At 60.8% G+C, this 17,280-nt stretch overlaps 1 protein-coding gene across 1 annotated transcript in view; it reads right to left on the bottom strand.

The window, feature by feature from the left end:
* Positions 1-1,994: 1,994 nt before the first annotated feature.
* The window catches only part of LOC141986946 (dedicator of cytokinesis protein 2-like), a 334,430-nt gene continuing 319,144 nt past the window's right edge, over positions 1,995-17,280 (bottom strand). The window contains exons 47-53 of the mRNA XM_074952036.1: positions 9,761-9,844; positions 8,642-8,779; positions 6,595-6,683; positions 6,043-6,205; positions 5,439-5,550; positions 3,706-3,839; positions 1,995-3,569 (exon numbers count right to left, since the gene is read on the bottom strand). Of these exons, the coding sequence (XP_074808137.1) occupies positions 3,489-3,569; positions 3,706-3,839; positions 5,439-5,550; positions 6,043-6,205; positions 6,595-6,683; positions 8,642-8,779; positions 9,761-9,844 (801 nt within the window). The 3' untranslated portion in view covers positions 1,995-3,488. The remainder of the gene's footprint in view (positions 3,570-3,705; positions 3,840-5,438; positions 5,551-6,042; positions 6,206-6,594; positions 6,684-8,641; positions 8,780-9,760; positions 9,845-17,280) is intronic.

Below are 17,280 nucleotides of genomic sequence, written 5' to 3'. Positions count from 1 at the left end.
TGTCTTAGCACCGGTAGCTGCAGGCCCCAGTTATTCTGTAGTGTGTCTGTCCCTGTACTGAGTCCTCTGGCCTTCCCACAGTGGTGCCCGTACCGCCTCAGCCGGGCTTGAGCTCAGGCCTCTCACTCGGCGCTGTTAGATGGTCAGAGGTACCGGGGGAGTGCTGGACAGGCTGGTTTGGGGGTGACTCCCAACAGCTGGAGAAAGTTTGCTGCAGGGCATGCTCTGGGGGGAATCTCCGCAGGCAGAGGACAGAAGCGATGCCCGAAGGAGAGCGCTCCCCTGTGCCTCCCTCATGTGCTCCTTGGCGGGGGGGGGGCAGGTTCCATGCTCTTAAAACTCCGTGAAGAAGGGTCAGTCTGTTCTCTGCCTGGCACCTGAGCTCTGCCCTGCAGAGCAGCTCCTCCCCCAGCTGCTCAGGGGCTCTCAGACCCTCCTGGAGCAGGAGAGTGGGGGCTGGTGCATAGACACGTGTTCCTGGAGCCTTAAGTCCATCCTCTGGGTGAAGTGAGCAGCCCCTTCCCTCCTCTTCCTGCAGCTGGCCATTGCGCTCCAAAGGCACCAGCTCCCCCCACTTTTGAATAATTGGCTGCAAATGAAAACTGGGGGCGAGTGACACTTGCTCCCTAAGCCTGCTGCTGCCCAAGCCCAGCTCTGCTGGCCTCTGGGAGGGCAGCTGCTTTGAATGGGATCCAGGGGGTTCTCCCACTGCATGGCAGGGTCGGTGATCTCGGCTGCAAAGGGACGCAGGCCCATCTTGGGGCTGGGGCACTGACTTTCCACTGTGGACAGGCGGTGCAGGGGGAGGTAATTTAGGGCTGTTAACCAGGAGTGGGCATAGTGCTAGGACAGAAAGGGGAAAGCCGTGCTCCACCTGAAGGCCTGCCCCCTGCACTGCCCTCATGTGAGGGCTGGGCCTGATACCACACACGTAGCAGCGAGGGCTGTGCCCAGGTCCCAGCATGCAGGGTCCCAGCCAGCTGTGCGGGGGAGTCTGCAAAGGCAATCCGGTTCTGAGAGGGGAGCCAGGACTCCTGGGTTCTGGGAATGGTGTGGGGTCTAGTAGTTAGAGCAGTGGGGGGAGGGCTGGGCCTTCACCTCCTTGTGTCTCAGATGGTCTGACTGGGCCTCTTGGGGGCGTCTGGCCACAGCAGGATTCTGGGTGATGGCTGTAGTTTGGCCTGTGTTCACTGCCCCCGGTGCCCCCAAATGGGAGGCTGCAAGGGTTGTATAGGGAATTGCTGGGCCTGGGTGTGGGAGCAGATCCCCCCTGGTGCTCTATGGCTACCCCCAGGAAGTCTGGACTCCAGCTGGCCCGAGCTCCTGGGGTGGTCCCTGGCCCACTTGCGCTTTGGGGGCATGACAGCGAATCTTGTGCCCCTGCCCAGCTGGCCTCAGGGAGGCCGTGCCTTTCTGAGCCAGGCATCGTTCCCCAGGGCTGCTGGGCTTGGGCCCCCCACCCCCAAGCCCCTACCTCCAGGGTACCCCACCCCCCTCTGCCTGCCTTGCCCTCTACAGCACACCCCTCCCCCTCCAGTGCACCCTTGCCCCCACGGCCTTTTAGTCCAGAGGTGGGCAAACTATGGCCCATGGGCCACATCTGGCCCATGGGACTGTCCTGTTGCTGCCTGTCCTGCCACTCTGAGCGGCATGGTAAGGGGAGGGAGGGGTTGGATAAGGGGCAGGAGGTCCTGGGGGGTAGGCAGGGGGCGGTTGGATAGGGTGGAGGTTTGGAGTGGGGACGGTGGTCAGGAGACAGGGAGCAGGAGCGGTTGGCTAGGGGGTGAATTCCCAGGACATGGCAATCAAGGGATAAGGATTGGGGGGGTTCTGAGGGGGCAGTCAGAGGTGGGAAGTGAGAGGGGGCAGGGCCAGGCTGTCTGGGGAGGCACAGCCTTCCCTACCTGGCCCTCCATACTGTTTTGCACCCTGATGTGGCCCTCAGGACAAAAAATTTGCAACCCCCCCCCCCCCCATTTTAGTCTGTTTTGTTCTTAGGAATTTGCCTTCACTCTCCCCTGCCACTAGCCTGAGGTCAGGAGCTGGGCATGGACGTGCAGAGGCGTGGGCTGGAGGCTTTAGTCTCTTTATTGGCAGGCATCCCATGGCCCCAAGAACACAAAACCCAGCAGTGCGGAGGGGACGCGCTGGGAAAGCAGCGGGGCTTGGCTAGCTTGCGGTGGGTGAGGAGCTGCTGTGAGGAACGTGGGCAGATCACAAATCCTGGGGCTGCCCCTGCCCCGAGGGCGGCTAGGCTGGTGCGGCGCCCATGGTGGGGACACACAGGGCTGTCTGGCTTTCTCTCGTCATGCTGCAGCCTGGTGGGGGGGCCCGAGTGCGGCACGCAGCAGCAGCAGCAGCAGCCCGGCTCCTGCCACTGCCCCACTCTGGGGCTGGGGTCAGCAGCCGGCCCCCGCGGGGCTGAACAGCCGTGGATGCTCACACCAAATGCCAGGCCTGTGGCCTAGGCCTCAGCGTTGAGTCCAATGCGGGGGGGGGGTACCCTACAGGCAGGGGGGCCTGCCGGGCCCAGGTGATGGGAAATGGCCTTAGCTGACCTGAGCTGTGATTGCTGCAGAAGGGCCCCAGTGGTGACGCAGGCAGCTGACTGCACCGCAGCTCGAGGGGGGATCGCAACAGCTGGGAGCAGCTGGTGGCTGATACAGAGCCTATTCCAGCGCTGCTCTGTGACCAGCCGGGGGCGGGGGGCATACAGGTGCTCAGGGGCCGTCCACCTCCAGCCCCACCCCAGGGGTCAGGACCTGCTCAAACTGTCCTGTAACAAGGGCCTGACCCACTGGGGATTGTTCTTGCCGAATGAGAGCACTAAGAGTCTATCAAACATTAACGGGGCTGCAACCCCCCCGTTCTCCCAGCCTCACAGCAAACGGACAGGCCGTAGAACTAAATAGGGGCAATTCAAAGGAAATATTTTCCCCAGGCAGCATGGCATTCACCTGTGGCACTCACTGCCCCAGGATGGCTATGGGGCTGGGCCTTTACACAGAGAACGAGACTATCCAGAGCACAAATAGTTCATGGGAAAAGGAGAGTCTGGGAAGGGAGCCAGAGCCCTGCTTCAGGGCTGCAGCTGCTCTCTAACTCCTGGGGCTGGGGCAGCCTGTCATGGGCAGATTTGCTGGCTGCAATGTTTCCTACACCTTCCTCAGAGGGAGCAGATGGGCCCCAGGCCTGCCCTAGGCTGGTGCCTCCTGTGTGAGGCAAGCTGAGCAATCTGGGGCTTCTGCAGCTCCAAGCACACAGGAACCGGGGCGGAGGGGGGCGGGGTGTGTGTGGGATGCTCAGGCTGCCATAGGGAAGATGAATGAGCCTGGACCAGGGCTCAGCCAGCGCGTGCTGGGAGCAGGACAAGAGCATGGGGAGTACAGAGCAGTGGCAGCCAGACCAAGCAGCCAGCAAATGCCTTCATCAGCAATGTCATCCTCCTGAGTGGGACAGGAGGGGGCTGGTCATGGCCAGTGGGGCACTCAGGTGTGGGTCATGCGCTTGGATTTGGGGGGGGGCGGGGGTGGTGATTTCAGTCCTTTACTTCCATCCACTGTCAGCTGCTAAAACAAAAAGGAACAAGTGTTAGTGAGTGGCTCTGGGGGGCTGGGCCCTGCACCCCAGGTGGCTCTGGGGGGCTGGGCCCTGCCCTCCAACATGGCTCTGGGGAGATCCTACAGCCCAGGCCCTGCCCAGTACCTTCCCACTGTTGGGCCCGGTGCTCTGCTCCATGAAGGTCTCGTACACGCTGGAGCTGATTTTGCGGGGCAGCGGGGGGGCCTTGCTGGCGCTCTTCACCTGCCCTGCGAAGCCACGGGGGGACCCTGCCGCCCCTGCACACAGAGAGGAGGACACAGCGCTGAGCCCTTCCTGGCCATGCGCAGCTGGAGCAAAGCCGGCGCTACCCCGTGCCCTTATGGTGCTACCTCCATAGCTGGGCACATAGGGGCCGTGAAGGAGTCAGCAGCCCCCCACGAGAGCCGAGCCGGGCAGGGACCAGCTGCTCCCCGTACGGCCTCTGCGTTTCGGACTGTCTGGCCGCACGGATCCTGTCCTTGGTTCATGTTGGCCCCACAGGTAGGAGAGCAGCACAGGACACTGGGGCGGTGCCCATGCCCGGCCTGTCCTCCCCTTCCCCCCAGCCTGACAGCATAAAATAGCCCCTCAGGCCCTTCGCCCCGGCCAAATCCCAGAGTTAAAGTGGGGCAGGGGAGGGTGGGGCGAGGGCTCCACGTGGCCAGGGCATGCCCAAGACCCCCAGGCACTGTATGGCAAGTGACCGGCCAGTGTCCTTGTGGGCCCCAGCTGCTCCCTCAGTGCTGGAGCTGTAGCTGGCGGGAGGTTGCAGGCCAGCTGTTCCCCAGCGGGCAGCCCTGCCAGGAGCCCCAGCTACAGAGCAGCTCTGGGCACCACGTGGCGCCGAGCCAGGGCACTGCTCTGACAAGTCGCAGCGGTGCCAGGAGCCCCAGCTACAGAGCGGTGCCGGGCACCACATGGCGCCGAGCCAGGGCACTGCTCTGACAAGCCGCAGTGGGGCCTGGGCCCCAGTTACAGAGCGGCGGCGGGCACCACGTGGCACCGAGCCAGGGCACTGCTCTGACAAGCCGCAGTGGGACCTGGGCCCCAGTTACAGAGTGGCCGCGGGCACCACGTGGCACCGAGCCAGGGCACTGCTCCCACAAGCCGCAGCGGTGCCGGGCACCACGTGGCACCGAGCCAGGGCACTGCTCCCACAAGCCGCAGCGGGGCCGGGCACCACGTGGCACCGAGCCAGGGCACTGCTCCCACAAGCCGCAGCGGTGCCTGGGCCCCAGCAGAGCGAGCGCTCGTGGGACAGCTGCCCCAGTGCCCCTGAACAGACGTCGCACAGGCAGGGCCCCGGCCAGCGAAGGCTCGGTGCACAGAGGTGACCAGCCCCGCAGCGCAGACGAGGCCTCGGTGCTGATGACCAGGGTCGCACAGTGGAGGAAGCGGCTCACCAGGGCACTGACGCGGGGCTGGGGCTACACAGAGGGGTCCCCCCAGAGACTCTCCATGGTTAGTCTGCAGCCCCCTCCACGGCGTGCTCGGACAGGGACGCCTTCACAAGGCCCTGCTCAAGCCTGGACGACAGGGACCTTCACCCAGACAGTAGTGGCTCTCAGGCTGCCAGGGAGGGGCGGCCCCAGCAACTCTGGCGTCCACAAGAATCCGATTTGCATATCTGGGGCAAATCCGCCCCACTGGGACCGGGACCAACCCAGACAATCACCGAGCTGCTGTCTATGGCTCAACAGAGCGGGCGTGGCCCAGACACCGCCCACCCGAGCTCCCCTGGTGCCTCTCAGCCCCGACCCGCAGCCCCCTTCAAGCCCAGCCCTGGTTGTCTGTACCTGCCGCGCTGGGGGAGGGGAAGGGGGCCCACACCTGCCACACTGCAGGGATGTCTGTACCTGCCGCGCTGTGGGGGGCAGTGCTGGCATCTCTCTCCGGGGGTGGCTGTTTCCCCTCGGCTCCAGCTAGGCAGCTCTCAGTCATGTTCCGGGAGAGTCTCCACTTCTCCTCCTGGGGGAGCAAGGGGCAGCAGCTCAGGTCCCCAGCCCTGGGCTCCAGGTCCTGGGTCAGCAGCCACCAGCCTGCTCCCAGGTAGCTAAAGGGCCAGCAGCGGCCGAGCTGGGGCCAGCCGGGGGGGGGAGCCAGGACACGGCATTAGGGCACAGGGGTTGCCGGCACAAGCTGAGTAGGGGAATAACATGAATCCTCTAGCTCTTTCCCCCTTTCACAGATGGGGAAACTGAGGCACGGAGGGGCTGGGCCTCACCCAGCAGCTGAGCTGGGAATAGACCCCAGGGCTCTGTGTGGCAGGCCAGGCCACACAGGCTGCTCTCACCTAGGCAGGCCTCACCTAGGCATATCCCAGCCCCACTGTGCTCTGGCCCCTGCCCAGGGCAGCGGGGGCACCGCCGCTCACAGTGTGCGAAGGCGCAGGCCCGGCAGGGGGCACGGGCTGGGGCGGTGCCACAAAGGGGACACGGCTCACGCTGGGGGCAGCTTTACCTTGGGCTCCGGGGGCTCCAAGATGGACTGGCGCTGCTCCTGCCGCCGGTACCCAAAGAAGGTGCTGCCCCGATTCTCCCGGCGCTCGCTCTTCCGCTCCTCAGCCTCGGGGGGATGCTCAGGAGCACAGAGCACCGACTTCCTGGAGGGAGGGGGCTCTGTGCTGCAGACACCCCAGGGGAGCCTTGTGAGAGCAGGGTGGGGGCAGCCATGGGGGGGACAGGTGGTGGCAGTGTAGAGTGGAAAGGGGAGGCTGAGCGGGGAAGGGAGGGAAGGACCGGGGGGGGAGAGGGGCAGCGAGGCAGGGTGGGGCTGGGGGAGGGGCAGCAAGGCATTGGGTGGGGGTGGCGCGAGGCAGCGTGGGGCTATGAGGAGAGGAGGGCAGCGGCTGGGGGGAGACCGGCAGAGTCGGGGGGGGGGGGAGGGGAGGGGATGGCAGTGGCTGGGGGGGATGGGCAGCAAGGCAGGGTCGGGCTGGGGGGGACGGCAGGGGGGAGCCAGTGGCTGTAGAGGGAGGGCAGAGCAGGGCTGCTCCCTGGCTCCAGGACTCACCTGTCTCGATGCTGGCGGCTGGGCTGTTCTGTCTCCGGGCCCCACACCTTGGAGTGGGGGCGCCCTCCGCGCCTCTCCTCCAGGAAGGGCTGCGAGCACAGGGAGCCGGGGGGCCAGGGCTGAGCTTCTCTCCCCAGCTCCAGCCAGGCCTGTAGCCCTCTCCCCCATGGGGCAGCTCCGCCCCACCCCCCCACCCCACCCCCAGGCAGCATGGCCACTGGAGCGCTGGGGCCACAGAGAGAGCCCAGAGGGGGGGTGGGGGCTTCACGGGGGGGCTGGGGCTGGCTCAGCGCTCACACGGGCCTGCGGCCAGGGAAGGCTGAGCAGGGGCGCAGGGAGTGGGACGGGGGCCGCTTGCCCAGAGGCAGGAGCGGAGGAAGAAGGGAGCCCCAGGGACCCTGGCCCCAGGTGGGCAGCACAGACAGGTCACTAGGAGCAGCAGGCAAAGAGCAATCACCACCCCGCCCTGCCGCCGGCTCCCCGAGGAGCAGGAGAAGGCGCCAGACTGGACTGGCCCAGAGGCCCGTCCTGGAGACTGGCCAGCAGCAGCCCTGCCACAGGGAGAGCAGGTTAACCTGCCCCTCCCGACCCCCCAGCCGGAGGCCGGGCTCATGCCCGCGGTTCTAGCCCTGCCACACTCGGGTTACTCAGTATTTACTGTGCCAGCTGTGGATGGTCTCGTTCAAAGGGGGTGGTCCCACGCTGAACGCTGCTGAATTCTGGGCCTCAGCAACAGCTTGTGGCCATGAATTCCAAAGGCTAACCAAGAGCCGTATGAAACACTGGTTACTTTTTCCAATTTTCCTGCTGAGTTGCACGGACTGCCTCCCACCTCCATGCGCTGGGAGACAGGGAACACGGGGCTCTGCTGCCCCTTCGCCATCCCTAGCCTCAGCCATCCCCACGCATCTGTCTGCTCTCGAAGGGAACAACCCCGCAGCCTGGGCAGTCCCTCAGAGGAGACCTTCTCCAGGGTCCGATTGCCCTCGCCGGCCATCTGTGAGCCATCTGCTCTGTGCTGTCCTGCGGGAGCCGGGGGCCAGGGACCATGCCCCCGTCTATAGGGCAGCATTAGACTGTTCCCTGCATTATTCCCCTTCCTGTCCAGCAGCTCAGCAACTCGTTTGCTTTTCTGGCATCAGCTGCCCATTGTGTCGAGGTCACACTGAGCTGCCCAGCGACGCTGGGTCCGTTTGCTGAGTGGATACCGTTAAATTGGGCCTGCCAGTGTGCTTCCCGGGGTCAGTCCCTCAAATTCCTCACGGGCTCCTCTGGGCTCAGCTCCTCTCAATACCTTTGTGCCATCTGCAGATTCACACGTCCCTTTTCCAGCTTGTTAATAAATATCTGAAACCCCAGTCTGCCCCCTGGGGCCCTGCTGTGACCCTTCGGCTCTGATGGAAACGGACCATCAATCCCTGCTCTGTTCTGAGCCTTCTGCTCCAGGGCAGAGCTTCGCCCTCACCCCACAGCGACTGGTCCCTCACCAGCCTCCTGTGAGAGGCTTTGTCAAGGGCATTCGAAGGGCAGCTGCTGGGAGGCGGCCAGGTACAGAGATGCCGAAAGATCTCGCTCTGCAGCTGCCGAGCCCCTCTTGGAGTGAGATCCAGGCGTTCTATTGTTTGGCTGCTGGCACCTTCCTTGGTGCAGGACTCCGGCTCATGGGCTTGCGGGCACCCAGCCCACCCAGCGCCAGTTAACAGCAAGTCACAACCTGGCTGATTTTGGGTGCGGGGAGGGGGCTTTGCTGGCAGCTCAGCTGCTGCATGAAACGGCTCCCAGCTCCTGGACGGGCCTTCTGGGCTCAGCCACTCGCTGGCTGCCTTTTATGTTTGCCTTTGGCTCATCAGCCCTGCTCCAGCCCTGGGGTGCCAGCACCACCCCATTCCCTAGCAGGCCCCTGTCCCCCTCCCCTGGACACAGAGAAACCATTCGGCTTCTCAGCAACGTCCACCTCCTTAGCACCCCCACCCTAATGGGCAGCCCCGCTGACCCCGCCCCCGCCTGCCCCCCGCCCTCGCCCACCCCATGCCCACCCCGCACTCACCAGCTCCCGCAGGCCATACTGGCTCTCCACCTTGGCTCGCAGCTGCACGAAGCACTGCTCCATGCGCTCGTGGAAGGGCCTGAGGTCCTCGGTCACCTTCCTGCCGTGGATCCGGATCCCCTCTGCCAAGAGCGGAATCTGCCGGGACACAGGCCCAGTGCCAGCGCCCGCAGGACGTCACGGGCCTTGGCTCACACAACCCAGCCGCGACAGCGCTTGGGGGGGGGGGGGGCGCAAACTTTTGGCCCGAGGGCCACATCGAGGGTGCGAAACAGTATGGAGGGCTGGGTATGGAGGGCTGTGCCCCCCCAAACAGCCTGGCCCCGCCCCATCCAGCCCTCTCCCACTTCCCGCCCCGTGACTGCCCCCCTCAGAACCCCCGACCCATCCAACCCCACTGCTCCCTGTCCCCTGACTGCCCCAACCCCGATCCACACCCCTGCCCCCAGACAGGCTCCCCGGGACTCCCACGCCTACCCAACCCCTCTGCCCCATCCAACTGCCCCCTGCTCCCTATCCCCTGACTATCCCCCCCAGAACCTCTGCCCCATCCAACCCCCCCTGCTCCCTGACTGCCCCCCTGGGACCCTCTGACCCTTATTTCCCACCCACCCCACCATGCTACTCAGAGCAGCAAGAGCTGGCAGCCACGCTGCCCGGCAGAAGTGTCGGGCCAGAGCACTGGCGGCGCAGCGTGCTGAGGCTGCGGGGGAGGAGAGACAGTGGGGGAGGGGCAGGGGGTAGCCTCCCTGGCTGGGAGCTCAGGGGCCGGGCAGGACGGTCCCGTGGGCCGAATGTGGCCCACAGGCCGTAGTTTGCCCACTTCGGCGCTACAGGGACAAGGGTCCCTAGATGGAGGACTGGGAGGCAATGGGAGCAGGGCAGCACCCACTCGGGGTGGCGGGGCTGAGGGGGTCAGTGCCCGGTGCCAGAATGTGCTGCAGCATGCCCAGGGCAAAGGGCTCAGGAGAAGATCCCCCATCTGGGGAACTCTAAGGATCCTCCAATGTTCTCCCTGGAGCAGCTGCTGAGGGGGCTCCTGGCTGCAGGAGGCTGGGACAGAAACACTCGCAGGAAGCCCTGGGACGCTGGGGAGTCCTGCACCACGAGGGGAGCTACCTGCCAGGCGATCAGATCCTGCAGCTTCTCAATACTGGCCCGGTCCTCGGGGTGCTCCGTCAGGTAGGCCTCCTGGAAAAATGCCTGCAACAGCAAACCCGCCTCAGCTCCTACCCCGGCCTGGCTCAGCACGTGGCCTCAGCCCCCGGCAGGGTGGAGCTGAGCATGGAACAGACAACGTCTCACTCCCGACCCACACCTCTGGCTGTGTGAGCCCTGGGCTCCCTCTTCTGCTCTCTGCCGGTGCCCCTCACTCCCGACCTGCAGCCCCTGCTACTCCAGCCCTAACCACCAAGCTCTGCTGGTGCCCTCACTCCCGACCCACAGTCCCCATCTATCCATAAAAAGTATAGACTGAATGAATTGACTACAAGGTGGATCGAAAGCTGGCTAGATCGTCGGGCTCAAGGGGTAGTGATCAACGGCTCGATGTCTAGTTGGCAGCCAGTATCAAGCGGAGTACCCCAAGGGTCAGTCCTGGGGCTGGTTTTGTTCAACATAGAATCATAGAATATCAGGGTTGGAAGGGACCTCAGGAGGTCATCTAGTCCAACCCCCTGCTCAAAGCAGGGCCAATCCCCAATTAAATCATCCCAGCCAGGGCTTTGTCAAGCCTGACCTTAAAAACTTCTAAGGAAGGAGATTCTACCACCTCCCTAGGTAACGCACTCCAGTGTTTCACCACCCTCCTAGTGAAAAAGTTTTTCCTAATATCCAACCTAAACCTCCCCCACTGCAACTTGAGACCATTACCCCTTGTCCTGTCCTCTTCTACCACTGAGAATAGTCTAGAACCATCCTCTCTGGAACCACCTCTCAGGTAGTTGAAAGCAGCTATCAAATCCCCCCTCATTCTTCTCTTCCGCAGACTAAAAACAATCCCCGTTCCCTCAGCCTCTCCTCATAAGTCGTGTTCCAGACCCCTAATCATTTTTGTTGCCCTTCGCTGGACTCTCTCCAATTTATCCACATCCTTCTTGTAGTGTGGGGCCCAAAACTGGACACAGTACTCCAGATGAGGCCTCACCAACGTCGAATAGAGGGGAACGATCACATCCCTCGATCTGCTGGCTATGCCCCTACTTATACATCCCAAAATGCCATTGGCCTTCTTGGCAACAAGGGCACACTGTTGACTCATATCCAGCTTCTCGTCCACTGTAACCCCTAGGTCCTTTTCCGCAGAACTGCTGCCTAGCCATTCGGTCCCTAGTCTGTAGCGGTGCATTGGGTTCTTCCGTCCTAAGTGCAGGACCCTGCACTTATCCTTATTGAACCTCATCAGGTTTCTTTTGGCCCAATCCTCCAATTTGTCCAGGTCCCTCTGTATCCTATCTCTGCCCTCCAACGTATCTACCACTCCTCCTAGTTTAGTATCATCCGCAAATTTGCTGAGAGTGCAATCCACACCATCCTCCAGATCATTTATGAAGATATTGAACAAAACCGGCCCCAGGACCAACCCCTGGGGCACTCCACATCTTCATTAATGATCTGGCTGATGGGATCAATTGCACCCTCAGCAAGTTTCTGGATGACACTAAGCTTGAGGGAGAGGTAGATACACTGGAGGGTAGGGATAGGGTCCAGAGTGACCTAGACAAATTGGAGGATTGGGCCAAAAGAAATCTGATGAGGTTCAACAAGGACAAGTGCAGAGTCCTGCACTTAGGACGGAAGAATCCCATGCACCGCTACAGACTAGGGACCGAGTGGCTCGGCAGCAGTTCTGCAGAAAAGGACCTCGGGGTTAAAGTGGACGAGAAACTGGATATGAGTCAACAGTGTGCCCTTGTTGCCAAGAAGGCCAATGGCACATTGGGCTGCATTAGTCGGAGCATCGCCAGCAGATCGAGGGACGTGATTATTCTCCTCTATTCGGCACTGGTGAGGCCACATCTGCAGTACTGTGTCCAGTTTTGGGCCCCCACTACAGAAAGGATGTGGACAAATTGGAGAGAGTCCAGCGGAGGGCAACGAAAATGACTGGGGGCTGGGGCACATGACTAACGAGGAGAGGATGAGGGAACTGGGATTATTTAGTCTGCAGAAGAGAAAAGTGAGGGGGGATTTAATAGCAGCCTTCAACTACCTGAAGGGGGATCCAAAGAGGATGAAGCTTGGCTGTTCTCAGTGGTGGCAGATGACAGAACAAGGAGTAGTGGTCTCAAGTTGCAGTGGGGGAGGTCTAGGTTGGTGTGACGAAGCGGGACTGTTCTTAATGTTTCCTCTGAATGTTGTGGGGGTGCCTCAGTTTCCCCTAGGCAGTTCTTAAGTATCTAGGGGGTGGGATAAGGGTGTATGATCGTTGCAGAGCCCTAGAGGGCAGGTGTGTGCAGGGGTCTGGACACAGAGAATGGCCGACACCCTGTTTCCTGGCAACTGATGGCCTGGGCCCTTCCCCCCTGCAAGGTGAGAGCTAAAGGGTTGGAGAACAAAAGAATCCAGTGACCTCCTGGCTCGGGAAAGGGACAAAGCCCAGAGGAGGAGGGGCGGGAGGGAGTTTCAGTTTGGGGCTGACTGGGGACATGGAGTGAAGTGAACATGGGGTTGTCTGGCTCACTGCCCCCAAAATGGACCCAGCTGAGGGGTCCCATTCTCTGCACCTACAAGCTCTGTTTTAGACCATGTTCCTGTCGTCAAATAAACCTCTGTTTTACTGGCTGGCTGAGAGTCACATCTGACTGCAGAGTTGGGAGGCAGGACCCTCTGGCTTCCCCAGGACCCCGCCTGGGCGGACTCGCTGTGGGAAGCGCATTGAGGGGCAGAGGATGCTGAATGCTCCGAGGTCAGACCCAGGAAGGTGGAAGCTGTGTGAGCTGTGTGTCCTGCAGACAGGCTGCTCACAGAAAGGAGACTTCCCCGGAGTCCTGACTGGCTTCGTAGGGAGCATTTCCAGAGCATCGCCCGGGGACTCCGTGACAACTGGTGGCAGAAGTGGGATGTACTGCACCCCGTGGATGGCGCTTCCTGCAGTAAGTGACTGGGGAGCAGTAAAACGAAGGGGGATTGACGAGGACCAGGCGTGCTGAAGGCTCAGAGAGGAGCGGTTTCAGGGGGCGGTTAACCCCTGGGAGTGTGTGACCAGCGAGAAGGACTGTGCAGTAATGGGGTCCCCCTGGGGACTACAGTGAGCAGTCTCAGGGGCGGAGGAGCCTGCGGCTTGGCCCTGGGAGAGAGAAGGACTTTTGAAGTAACAGGGTTCCCCTGGGGATTGCAGCAAGCGGTCCCAGGGGCGGAGGAGTCTGCAGCTCGACTCTGGCAAAGAGGTGGTGACCTCGAGAAGGGCTGGCACACTAGGGGTTCTCCCCAGAAACCGTGGGGAGCTGAGAGCACACAGGCCTGTGAGTCCACAACAACTTGGGAACAGCGGAGTGATGGCCTGTCACCGTCTCCTTAAGAAGGACATTGTAACCCTGTGCAGAAAGAGAGGGTTGAGCATTGGAAAGTTCACCAAAGCACAGTTAATCGAGCAGCTGGAGGAGGATGACCGCTCTAAGGAACAGATTCCTGACCCCAAATGGGGCTATAGCAGGGTCTGGGAGCAGCTGGAGTGGTAGCCAGGCATCGCCAAGCCTTCTGTCCCCGACCAGACGGGGGTCTTCACGATCGGGTTCCCCATCGGGGGATCGGAGACGGACGGGATTGGAGCTGAGTCCGAGAGAGCAAGAGGACTGAGAGAGACAGCGAGAGCCCGAGAAAGAGCTGCAGAAGCAGCAGCAGCATGAACTGGCGGTGGGGGAGCGGAGAGGCCTAGGGGACCTCCCCGGGGTGAGTGGGGATAGACCCCGGGGGGCCAGTTCCGCAGGGAACCTCGAGACTCAATTGCTGCCCCTGGGTAAGGAGGGGGGGATGTGGATGCCACCTCACTGCCTTTGAGCAGGCTGGCGATTTGAACCAGGGGGACCCTGCGGAAAAGCCCCGGTGTCTAGCTCCCTTGCTGGGTCCCAAGGCCATAGACTCCATCAGCCAGATGGGTGGGGAGGTGGACAGGCTCCCACTCCTGACCCCAACCTATATGTCTGTGTGGAGTCTCCTGGGCTCAGGCCCCTCAGACCTCCAGTGGGAGTGGAAAGTGATGGTCAATGGGGAGACATTCCTGGGGTGGTGAGACCCTGGGACAGAGAGAACTGTTGTCAGGCCCTGGGTGCTGCAGCCTCAGATGCTGAGGGGCTTGGTGAGCTGGGTGAGGGTCCCAGGGACGAAGCCCCTTGCCCTGCCTATGGCCCAGATCCCTGTGCAGCCACAGGAGGGGTCGAGCTGGCTGGCCGTTGGGGTGCTCGAGGACCCAAGCTGCGAGATCCTGTTGTGGGGTGACTGTGTCTCTTTGGGACAGGATCCAGGCCTTGCTCCTGTAACTGCCAAGGGTTTGAATTTGAACCCAGGGAACCAATCGGTGGAGAGGGGCTCATGCTGGCTCTGATGCAGTGAGGAAAGCGGCGAGCTCGCTGCCTACCCACACTGGGACAGCAAGGGCAGCGCTGAGCACAGTGGGAGCTGAGACCCCAGCTGAGTGGGGGGAGACACAGGCAGGGCAGGGGATCTGTGGGGAGTGGCAAGGTGCTGGGTAAGGAAAGTCTGGATGAGCCTAGGCAGCCTTGTGAGCTGATGGCTTTGTCTAGTCAGCAGGGTGGGAAGGCGAGGAGAGTGGAAGATGAGTGTCCCTGGACCTTACCTGTTAGCTGGGTGGAGAAATGTGACAGGGAAGGAAACGTGCCTGTGTCTGTCAGGGGTATTGACTTGCCTATGGAGGGAGCTACCCTGATCTCCAAGCAGTTGTCCGTGACCAGCCTTGTGTGCTGGGACCAGGGGAATGAGATCCCAAGCTGTGTGTCTGGGAAAGGAGAAAGTGTGTCTGGCTCTTCTTTGTCTGTGGAGCAGACAGAAGGGGCCTTTCAGCCTGTGACGGTTGAGGGTCGTGCCGTTGTCTCAGAGTTGGTTCTGGATTCAGCTAAAGCCCAGGAAGGGAATGGTCCTAAGTTTGTGTCTGCTCTGGAGAATGGCCCTGTAACTAGGTCGCATCCAGTTAGTGTCTATGTAAAATCCCAGAGCCCAGACAATTCTGGTGCTTGTATTTTGCCTGTTGCTAGTGTGTTGTTGGGAAAGGGTGCAGCAACTCTGTCTAATCAGGGTGAGATCCTAGCCAGGGCACAAGGAGAGCATGAAGGTGATGTGATTGTGTTACCTACTGAGGGTGTGGAAACCTGTCACAAGAAGGAAAAGATTCCTGAACTTGTGTGTGGCAAAGGGAAGGAGAATGCTTCTGACCTTTTATCTAGGAAGTCTGTAAGTCTGCCTGAAAGGGGATTGTGTAGGAATCCGCCGGATGGGCCAGAGGTGATTCTGGGTGTAAGGGAGACCCAGGAAGAGTCTGTTGTTGCTCAGGAAAGTGTTCCTCTAGAGCAAACCCTCAGTAAAGACAGGTTTCAGAGTAACAGCCGTGTTAGTCTGTATTCGTAAAAAGAAAAAAGAAAAGGAGTACTTGTGGCACCTTAGAGACTAACCAGTTTATTTGAGCATGAGCTTTCGTGAGCTACAGCTCACTTCATCGGATGCATCCGATGAAGTGAGCTGTAGCTCACGAAAGCTCATGCTCAAATAAACTAGTTAGTCTCTAAGGTGCCACAAGTACTCCTCAGTAAAGAGGGTAAGAGCAGAATTTCTGTGAGGGGTGAATTGTTGCATAGAAAAGCCCCGAGGGAAAGGAATCCTCATGGAGTCTTTGCAAGCAGTTTACTGCAACTGAAGGGTGTGAAAGTGATTTAATCAAGAAAGTTTCAGGTCCTAACAGCCAGAAATTTTCTTTTGTGAATGGATCCACTGACTTTCCTGTTGAAAGATCCAGTGTGGATAGCTTTGAGAAGGTCTCAGATGAAGTGAAAGCTGTTAAGAAAGTTAAACAGTCCTCTAACCAAGTGGCTGTGTTTGGCCAGCTTGTTGGGGAGACAAGGTTGTTGAGAAAGGGATGTCTCCATGCTGGTTCTGTAAGTGAACAGTATGTGACCCAGGTGAAGATGGGGGCCCTTAACCAAGAAAGCCCGAATTGCAGGCCTTCAGACTGGAGCGCTGGGAGAAGACCCGATCCCAGTTTGACCCCTGGGAGTTTTGGGATGGCAAAAGGGCGCGGGCTGCATAAACCTTCCCACATGTGGCATGCGAGTGCTATCGACCACCCCCGACCTAAGGGAGGATGTGAAACTGGAAGGGCGTAAAACTGGAAGGGCCTGGTGTAACTCCCACCAAGGAACGGGAGAGATGCTGGGGCATCCATGGGAACGTTGGTGGGTTCAAACTTCCCCAGGTCACCGGCTAAAGTGACCCCGCTCAGTTTGGTCTCGAAGAGGGGAGAGATGTGACAAAGCGGGACTGTTCTTAATGTTTCCTCTGAATAGTGTGGGGGTGCCTCAGTTTCTCCTATGCAGTTCTTGAGTGTCTGGGTGGTGGGGTAAGGGTGTATGATTGTTGCAGAGCCCTAGAGCGCAGGTGTGTGCAGGGGTCTGGACACAGAGAATGGCCGACACCCTGTTTCCTGGCAACTGATGGCCTAGCCCTTCCCCCCTGCAAGGTGAGAGCTAAAGGGTTGCAGAACAAAGGAATCAGGTGACCTCCTGGCCCGGGAAAGGGACAAAGCCCAGAGGAGGGGGGGCTGGAGGGAGTTTCAGTTTGGGGCTGGCTGGAGACATGGAGTGAAGGGCAGACGTGGTTGTCTGGTTCACTGCCCCCCAAAATGGACCCGGCTGAGGGGTCCTGTTCTCTGCACCTGCAAGCTCTGTTTTAGACCATGTTCCTGTCGTCTAATAAACCTTCTGTTTTACTGGCTGGCTGAGAGTCACGTCTGACTGCGGAGTTGGGGGGCAGGACCCTCTGGCTTCCCCAGGACCCCGCCTGGGCAGACTCGCTGTGGGAAGCGCACGGAGGGGCAGAGGATGCTGAATGCTCCAAGGTCAGGCCCAGGAAGGTGGAAGCTGTGTGAGCTGTGTGTCCTGCAGACAGACTGCTCCCCGAGAGGAGACTTCCCCGGAGTCCTGCCTGGCTTCGTAGGGAGCAGTTCCAGAGCATCGCCCAGGGACTCCGTGACAGTTGGACATTAGGAAAAACTATTTCACTAGGAGGGTGGTGAAGCACTGGAATGGGTTACCATCTGCTCCCTCCTGACTTGCAGGCCCCAGCTATGTGAGCCATGGGCTCCCTCCTCTGCTTAGGGTTGCAAACTTTCTAATTGCACAAAACCGAACACCCTTGCTCTGCCCCACCCACTCCATCCCCCGTCCCTCCATCGTCCCTCCATCGCTTGCTCTCTCCCCCCTCACTCACTTTCACCCAGCTGGGGCAGGGGTTGGGGTGTGGGAGGGGGTGCAGCTCTGGACTGTGGGGTAGGGCTGAGGGGTTTGGAGCACAGGAGAGGGCTCCAGCCTGGGGCAGGGGGTGGGGTGTGGGAGGCAGTGAGGACTTCGGCTGGGGGTGCGTGCTCTGGGGTGGGGCCAGAAATGAGGGATTATGGGTTCAGGAGGGGGCTCAGG

Source organism: Natator depressus, chromosome 4 (genome assembly GCF_965152275.1).
Source record: "Natator depressus isolate rNatDep1 chromosome 4, rNatDep2.hap1, whole genome shotgun sequence".
In the NCBI taxonomy this organism is placed as follows: Eukaryota; Metazoa; Chordata; order Testudines; family Cheloniidae; genus Natator; species Natator depressus.
This window is presented reverse-complemented; position numbering and strand designations above follow the sequence as displayed.